Source organism: Pygocentrus nattereri, chromosome 2 (assembly GCF_015220715.1).
Source record: "Pygocentrus nattereri isolate fPygNat1 chromosome 2, fPygNat1.pri, whole genome shotgun sequence".
Classification (NCBI taxonomy): domain Eukaryota; kingdom Metazoa; phylum Chordata; class Actinopteri; order Characiformes; family Serrasalmidae; genus Pygocentrus; species Pygocentrus nattereri.
Window position 1 is genome coordinate 24,699,143 of NC_051212.1, and position 8,953 is coordinate 24,708,095.

Genomic DNA, 8,953 nt, shown 5'->3' on the forward strand with positions numbered 1-8,953 from the left:
TTTTTTTTTTGTTTTATTTGTTGACTTATTTAAAAAACTTCTTCCGTTGAAGGGCAGGACTTTCTTTGTAAACAGACACCATGTTGAACATTACAAGCTTTAACAGCCTTAAGTCTATTGGAATAAGTTTCTGTGAGTTTTTCACACTGTTTCACCCTTTCGTCCTGCTGAGAGGTGAAGTTTCTCCCAAGCTTTAGTTTCTCGTAAACTGCAGCAGGTGTCTTCCTGCATATCCCTGTATTTTGTACCATCCATTTGTAACAGCATCACCTATCCCTGCTGAGAAAATCCATTCCCACAACATGATGCTTCCATCCCCATACTTCACCGTTGGGTTTTTGTTGAAGAATAAGCAGTGCCACATACAACATTTTGAATCTGATGTAGAGCTGGTCGATATGTCCAAAAATGTTATCACGATAAACAAAATGTATGTAGTTTGATATCAATACATATCGCGATAAATGTTAAATCATTATTTCTTTCAAGTTTGAAGGTTTTTTTTTTTTTTGTTTGTTTTTTTTTTTTTTTTTTTCTGTTTTAATCTATCCTTTATGGTCAGAACACGACAAACACCAAAAAGTGGAACGTTTCACAAACCAGTCATGGGACAGTGGGACCCCCAGTGTCTGGGGTCGAGCGCTCGGTTATCCCGCTCCAAATGCTAAACAAGCGGCCAACAACAGCACTAAACAGTTTAGTTTCTCAACGACATCAACTTGGTATGAACAGCAAACATTAGCTGGCTCGATACATCAGTGATGGATCCCACCGCCTTTCTGCCATCAGTCCTACCATATAAGAGTGTATCACAGTGTTCAGACACCAGCTAGAGACAACTGGATTTCTCTCTTCTATCGTAGTAGTTTAAGGGGTGAACTGCAATAAACAGAGTCCTCTTTTTAGGTATATTTAATCCAAAAGCGGTGCTTTAGTGTCTTGTTTGATCTGCAGTAACATGAATTCGCCATGTTATGCGAGTGACGGAGCACTACTTCAAGTTAGCCGGCTGCTAAAACAGCTAGCCTGGAAAGATTGCACTCTCCCACTCTCCAATCGCTCCTCGGTTTACTTTCATTTAAATCAGGCCTGTAACTCGCACGAACCCACTTCTTTCTTTGATTTGTTGCTTGGGAATGCACTAATACTTAAATATGACTGAGCGCTGTAACACTTTTAAGTGCTTTGGTTGAGCAAAGCAGATGTGATTGAAGTTTGTTAGGAAGTACAGAAAGAGGTTCATTTAGGACAGTACAGTTATGTCACTGGTCACAGGAGAATAGATTGCCGGTCCCTCCACTCAAACAGGGAATGTATAACGCTATGTTTCAGCCGTTGCTAAAGTTTCGATCCTTTTGTCACTTGTTGCCCCTCCCTCTCTAATCTCAGAAGTGCGCCCTCTCCTGGCCACAGCAGAGTAGTATTGCTTTCCTTGCAGTAGAATCGCCACCAGGGCTTTCGCTAGAACACGGAAGTGTGAGAATGGTGTATTATATCGAAACTTTATCGAACCTTCCTTATCGCTCTGTTGAGAAAGTTATATTGCGATTATCGTTACCATTTTATCGCCCAGCCCTACTCTGATGCTTTCTGGAAAACTCCATTTATGCTTTAATGTTTTAACTCAGTAATCGCTTCTTCCTAGTCACTCTCCCATTTAAGCCAGCTGTGTGCTGAGCTCTTGATATCATCATTGACGGGTGCAGCTTCACTCTAGATTCAGCCACTGATTTCTGTAGCACCTATGAAGTGATTTGTAGATCTGTCTGAGCCTTCTCTCACTAGTCCCCTTCTTTTCCCCCACTAGTTTCCTCTCACTAGTTCCCCTTTTTTTAATGATTTACAGGTAGTGGCCAAATGTGTCCTCATTAGGGCAGTATCTCATCTGTGGTAATTTGGAGCTTCCACATTACATAGGTTCAATCCATTGCAAACAGCATTTTTGGTTTGTTTTATTCATCTTAAAATATGTTCTTACGTAAAACCAATAAACTTAAAAATAATATAATTTGAGAGTCAATCTTTTAAAGTAAAAATTGCATGGCACAAAATATCAGTGTCCTTTGTAATCCAGACGAATCTGATGACTCCAAAGGGAGTTTTTAGTAATACTTTTTAGCAATACTTTTTAGTTGATGTGTATAAAAAATGTAAATTTCCAGGCTGCTGATCTTTTCTACAGCTTAAGGTATTGTTGTTTTGAAATAGACCCCAGGGCTTTCTCCAGTTGCTTTTTGTTTGTAGATTAGTGTTATATTCATTCTCTGAGCTAGTTGCTCTTAATTGTGTCAGTGTGCTCTTAAATGTGCTATGAAAATTTGCGGGTTTTTGTCTTCCTTGATTTCCACAGGTGTTCCTTTCCCAGTTTTACAATTCCTTCTCTCAGTCAAATGTTGTTGCTAGCTAATTAATAAGGAAATGAGTTTGTATCATTAACAGTTATTAAAAAATAAACTGTTTGTTAGTTAGTTTTTCCAGCTCTAAGACTATTGCTGATGCTTTATGTCAGCTTGGATCAAAATCCACTGTTACTCATGTGTCTTAGGAACCTATCATACATACTCTATCATAGCATATGATCAATTAACTTCAGAAGTGTTTTGCTTCCACTGCTCAGTTTTGCTGTCTGTCAGATTTATTATATGTTTAATTTTGTTGCAGTTATAATATTACAGTACTAATTCAGAATCTCTATCTGTCTCTGTGTGTTTGTTTAGGAGCCCAACAGTGGTCAGCCCACCCTAGTCAACCTGAAAGTGGACCCTTATGGATTCTTCTTGTACTGGTCGGTTGGATCTAGCATGGTTGGTGGTTTTTTTTTTTTTTTTTTTTTTTTCTTTCTTTCTTTTTTTTTTTTTTTCGTTTTATACCTGTGTACCTTTTGCAGGCAAGGCTTAAATCCTGAAGACCTTTTTAATAGTCCATTTTGTAGTAGAAATGGCAAAAGAGAAGGAGCAGTAGTGGATTTCCTAAGACTGTGGTAACTCATGAATAGTGACACTTAAAGGTCCTATATCATACGTTTTTATTTAATTTTTTCCACTGAGGTCAGCTTATGAAGTTTGAATGGTTTTATGTTTATGTGGTCATAATTCTTTATCTAGATTTTTAGAATGCACTTTTGACATCTTTCATCTGTCTCTTTCTTTGTATATATGTATATGTATATATATATGTGTGTGTGTGTGTGTGTGTGTGTGTGTGTGTGTGATTTACTTCAGTCATTAAATATGATTCTTAATGTGAAGGATATGCCAGAATTACACATAATTGTTAATCTACAAAATAGGTTTACTGAAGCATACAAAATAGTTTTATTTGGAAAAAACCTGTGCATACGCTTCACTGTGATGCACTATATTGCCAAACGTACTTGCTTGTCTGCTTTCACATATATATGAACTTGAGTGAGTTCGCATTCTTAATCCATAGGGTCTAATATGATGTCGGCCCACCCTTTACAACTATAACAGCTTTAACTCTTCTGGGAAGGCTTTCTACAAGGTTTAGGAGTGTGTTTATGGGAAATTTTGAACAATTTTGCAGAAGTGCCTTTGTGAGGTCAGACACTGATGTTGGACGAGAAGGCCTGTCTACGCTCTAATTCATCCCAAAAGTGTTCTATCAGGTTGAGGTCAGGACTCCACACCAAACTCGCTCATCCATGTCTTTTATGTACCTTGATCTGTGCCCCGGGTCGCAGTCATGTTGGAACCGGAAGAGACCATTCATTTACTGGAAATAAGGGGCCAAGCCCAACTCCTGAAAAACAACCCCACACCATAACCCAACCCCCCCTCCCCAAATTTTATACTTGGCATGGTGCAGTCAGACAAATACCATTCTCCTGGAGCTGCCAAACCCAGACTCGTCCGTCGCATTGCCAGACGGAGAAGCATGATTTGTCACTCCAGAGAACACGTCTCCACTGCTCTAGAGTCCAGTGGCGGTGCTTTACACCACTGCATTCGATGCTTTCCATTGCGCTTGGTGATGTAAAGCTTGGATGCAGTTGCTTGGCCATGGAAACCCATTCCATTCAAGCTCTCTATGCTGTTCTTTAGCTAATCTGAAGGCCACATGAAGTGTGGAGGTCTGTGGCGATTGACTCTGCAGAAAGTTGCCAACCTCTGCACACTATACACCTCAGCATCTGCTGACCCTGCAATGTCATTTTACATGGCCTACCACTTCGTGGCTGAGTTGCTGTTGTTCCCAATTGCTTCCATTTTGTTATAATACTAGTGACAGTTGACTGTGGAATATTTATTAGCGAGGAAATTTCATGACTGGACTTGTTGCACAGGTGGCATCCTATCATGGTACCACGCTGGAATTCCCTGAGCTCCTGAGAACGACCCATTCTTTCACAAATGTTTGTAGAAGCAGTCTGCAGGCCTAGGCTTGGTTTTATACACCTGTGTATATGGACGTGATTGGAACACCTGAATTCAATGATTTGGATGGGTGAGTGAGTACTTATGGCAGTATATTGTAGATACCAAAACTGTCAGTAAGCTTAATTATTCCATAGTATAATTTTTTTTGCCCTACTGCCACTACTAGGGTACTGTAACTCTTATTGGTGTTTTTCAATGATTTTAGTGACATCTGCATCTCCTGATGCAGTCAGGTTTAGAGACCGCACGCTTCTGCATCAGTATAGAATCCAGTGCCTTTTAACTTTTGTAAAACAAACTGCAGAAATAACCTGAAATAGCCTAACCTAGCCTTGAACTACCCTACTTCCTTATGTAAATGTAATCCTGTCCAAATAGTACTTAAGACTGACGCATGTTAAAGGACCTCTGTTCTGATTGGCTGCCCTGTGCTGTGTTCAAAAAGCAGCCCTGTTTGGAACGTCCATCATAACTCATTGTAATGTGAATATAAAGCAATAAACTGCTGCAGGCTGAATATGCAAATACATGCAAATGCATTGGTTTTTAATGACGTGCGTTCATGACCGTGTGGACCTGGGAGCAAATAGAATGTTTTGAAACTGTTGTATAAACTGCTTTATAGTATGTTTTATGTTGCTGTTAAGTGTATTACTGAGGTGTTGGAAGTAAAGCACACAGTTATCAGAGTCGGACCTTCTGTCACTGCCCTAACAGGTGAAGTGCCTGTCCAGCTTTCTCCCTGTCCAGTTTGATCTGCCTTCTTCTGTTTCTCTGTTTGGTTCAGCCTTGTTTTCCTCTTCTTCAAGCACCCTCTCTTTATCTGTTTCGCTGTCCTGCTGATTAGCGCACATCATGTGAGTGCTCATGAATCGAATCAAATTTCAGCCAGTCAAATTAAATCAAGCTCTCGCCCATCCCCCCTCCTGCTTTCTCTTTCTCTCTTTCTCTCCCCATTGATATTTTGCTTCCTCGTTCTGCTCTTCTTTTCATCTTTTCAGGCTTATCAGTGAGGCATGTGTGGCATGTGGTTCGTTCATATACGGGCTGCTGTGTATCAGGAACTTTGTTTCCTGCATTTATTCGTCATGCGTATACTGAGCTCACTGTGTGTGCTTGCATGAGTGTATGTGCTTATAAGCAAGAAACTATTCTATGTTGATGTATATTTTGTGGCGATTTGATGTTTTATTAATGTACGATGCCCTGCAAGAGTCAGAGATCACCCTTCATTTATTTCATTTCCAGAATGGCCATTACATACAAGTTATTAATTTTGCATCAGGAGAAAATAAACACATTTAACAGAAATTTAAGATATAATTTTTCAGTATTTAGCGCGTCCACTCTTTGCCTTAATTACAGCTTCCGTTCGTTTCAGGAGACTTGCTTTCAGTTTTTCAAAGAAATCTGCAGCTGCACATCTGATATCCAAACACCTGTGGATTTTCTTCAGATCTGAAGCAAGAGTGAAGCTTTTTCTTCTATCAAAGATGAAAACTTTAAGCACTGTTTATCTGATGCTGATAGTTTTATTGATCTATAAAGTGTATAACTAAGTATAAGGTGTCTTTTCTTCCACTTATTTTCTTTTAACTTTCACTTTCCTTTGCAACTGAGTTATCTTAAGTTTAATCTTCTCAAAAGGTAACAAATGGCTGCTTTGACTGGAATAAGTAAATGAAGTGTGCTCTCTGCACAGTATTGTATATATCGGCACCAGTGAATGTGATTGGACTAGACGTTTTTTGCTCTACAAGAGCATTTAATGCTGCAGGTGTTGATCATTGAGAATGAGCACGTGTGTGTTGCAGTATTAGGATACTAGGGCAGTCTGTGCCTGAGGAGAAGCAGTAACCCTGTTTGGTGGGTGGAATAAAGGCCCAGGGGAAGCCAGCCTCCTCTTTAGAGGAAGGAGGACAGCTCTTCTAGTCTCTTCAGTAACTGCGCACTTTCAGACGCATTTAGATTTAACACAGCTATTATTATATTTAATAATGCCGTTATCACACACTGCCTTTTTTTTTAAACTTCTCCTTCTAAGTACCGTAAAGTTGTTAAAAGTCAGTCGCACTTCCACGAATCCACTTTTGTCCTCCTCTAACCCTTTTTATTTCCTTCCTTTACTTTTCTTTGGATTCATGCACGCACACACATCTACTTGTAGTGTTTCTCCTTTCATGTGTGATAAGGAGTGTGTGTGTGTGTGTGTGTGTGTGTGTGTGTGTGTGTGTGTGTGTGTGTGTGTGCCCTGCCCAAACTAGTGAAAATGCCACACATGCGTGCACACACACATTGTGGTAGAATAGGTTTTGTATTAAAAGGAAAACACACCCTTATGCTGTTGAAAACCTCCTCCCAAGTAATTTTGTCCTGTTTGACTCGAGGCACTCTGGCAAGTGAGACTAGAGCAGCAATTTGTTGTCATATATACTGTAAATTAGAGGTGGTGCAATACTACTTTTTTTCTGAAATGATATTGAAACTTTGAGTATCGGCTAATGCTGATATGGTCATATTGCTGTTGTTGTAAGAAAACTTTGTATCTTCAAAATGATAACTTCACAGGAGAAGGAAAACTTTTACTTTACTTTTAGTGTACGTCAATGGAACCAGAGTTGTTTTCAATTATTTTAGGTCATTTCTTTTAGTTTATTCATCCTGAAATTTACATACAATATAAAGGATAACAGGTATTTTCATATAATGTCAAAAACTGAAAAATGACACTGAATGGATATACAAGATTTTCTTCCGACAACAGCGATGTATTTGTGTAAAAAAAAATGATCAAGTTGTAAGCCGCCCTGGATGAGAGCGTCAGCAAAATGCCATAAATGTAAATGTAACATTTTTTTTCTCAAGTAAATACTAAGCTCTAAATGTTTAAGTTATTAAGCTCCTACCTTTAAATGAATCTTTTGGGAAAATGTAATTTGCACACTTTTCAACACCAGATGTAGTTGAGCAGCCAATATATATTTGGTGTTCAAATTTGATTTCTTAAGTTTAGCACTTGAGCTAATATTGCTAACAACTACTAGAAGTCAATAGTCACCTAAATCTTTGCTGTTTTTGCATCTTCAGTAGTTCTGAAGATGAAGATAGTTAATGTCACATAGACCAGTCGATGTGGTTTAGGACGCAGAATGATACTGAACACAGAAAATATACTATAAAGTGAACAAAAATTCCTTGTTTTGCTGAGTGCTTTGGGCAGCCGCTTCAGACCACTGGTTTCCTGTGACCTGCGTGTGATTGTATCTTTTGTGTTTAGCTGACATTGAACTTTTCTAACTGAAAGTATGTGTTTTAAAAATAGAAATAACAGAAATCTCATATCTCTGTGTGACATGCGTACATGTCAAGGGTCCAATTCTGCAGGGAAAGTTAAGTTTGGCACACACTGTAGTCAGCTGTAGCTGTCAGCTACACAGCGAAATTCTGTTCACCTTTATAGCTCATGGTAAGTCATACTAAACTCCATCAACAAGTTTATGCAGCCTTATTGAAGGCCTGGGTGCAATTTAAAGGGGCTGAAAGTTTTGGGGATGTATTTACAGAAAAGATTTAACTGATTATTCCGTTGTAGTGTTTAGCAATGTTAGCCTTGCAGCTCCCAACACTAAAGAATTAAAGAAAAAAAACACATAACATCAGATCAAATTGTTAGCATGTGATATTTCAGGCTAGATTTGTTACAGGATTGAATTAGATTCATTATTTTGTCACTCTGATATCTGGTCCAGAATTGACTGCTGATATTGGCCCAATGCAATCCCCGATGATAGATATGCAATCTCAACTGTAAATCCTAAGCTTTAAATGATATTCAGTTTGATTTATTAAGCTAATTTGGCATCTGAGTGAGACTTTTGCTGTTATTATGGTTATTGTTTCTGACAGTCCCTTATGTCCCCCTTTCACTGTTTGTTAATTTTTTTGTTGCGTATTGAACATGCATAGCATATCAAATTGCTCAACTGAAAAATGACTTTCATAGCCTGCTGTAATAAAGCCATGTGCTATTTTTATGTACGATTTTGGATCTGTAGCAGCATATTTGGAGTTATAGTTGGGTTTAAAGTTTGCTTTTAATTTTTTAATTTAGGTTTGGAGGGGAGCAGTGACATCATTTTCAGAATTTGTGGGTGACTTGCACTGTGATTTGTGTTTGTCAGTGTGTTGGTACTGAAGCAAGGCTGGATGGACTTTATGGACTATAATATTGATTATTCTGTTCATTGTGTTGTTTATTTAAGAATGTCATTGTTTTCAAAGCATACTGTTTACCCTATGTATTCTCTTCTTTATGATAAATAGAGAATAGTGTTCTTGGGTGTAATGCGGCGCACATGTGAACATACAGTTTACAGGAAATAATTTAAGTTATCATTAATAATAATCAACATAAAACAAACATCCCACCAAGAAACGTACTTCCTTTAGTGTATGGTATTTCCAAGCAGCCATAGACTGCTGAATGAGAAGAATGTTCGGCCACCCATCACTGTGTATTGCAGTCATTCGTGAACTTTTTACATTTTTTGTCA

At 38.5% G+C, this 8,953-nt stretch overlaps 1 protein-coding gene across 2 annotated transcripts in view; it reads left to right on the plus strand.

Annotated features, from left to right (window-relative positions):
• The window catches only part of plcb3 (phospholipase C, beta 3 (phosphatidylinositol-specific)), a 71,223-nt gene that overhangs the window by 18,704 nt on the left and 43,566 nt on the right, over window positions 1-8,953 (plus strand). For both annotated transcript variants that reach the window (XM_037530881.1, XM_037530884.1), the window contains exon 2: window positions 2,718-2,804. In XM_037530881.1, the coding sequence (XP_037386778.1) occupies window positions 2,718-2,804 (87 nt within the window). The remainder of the gene's footprint in view (window positions 1-2,717; window positions 2,805-8,953) is intronic.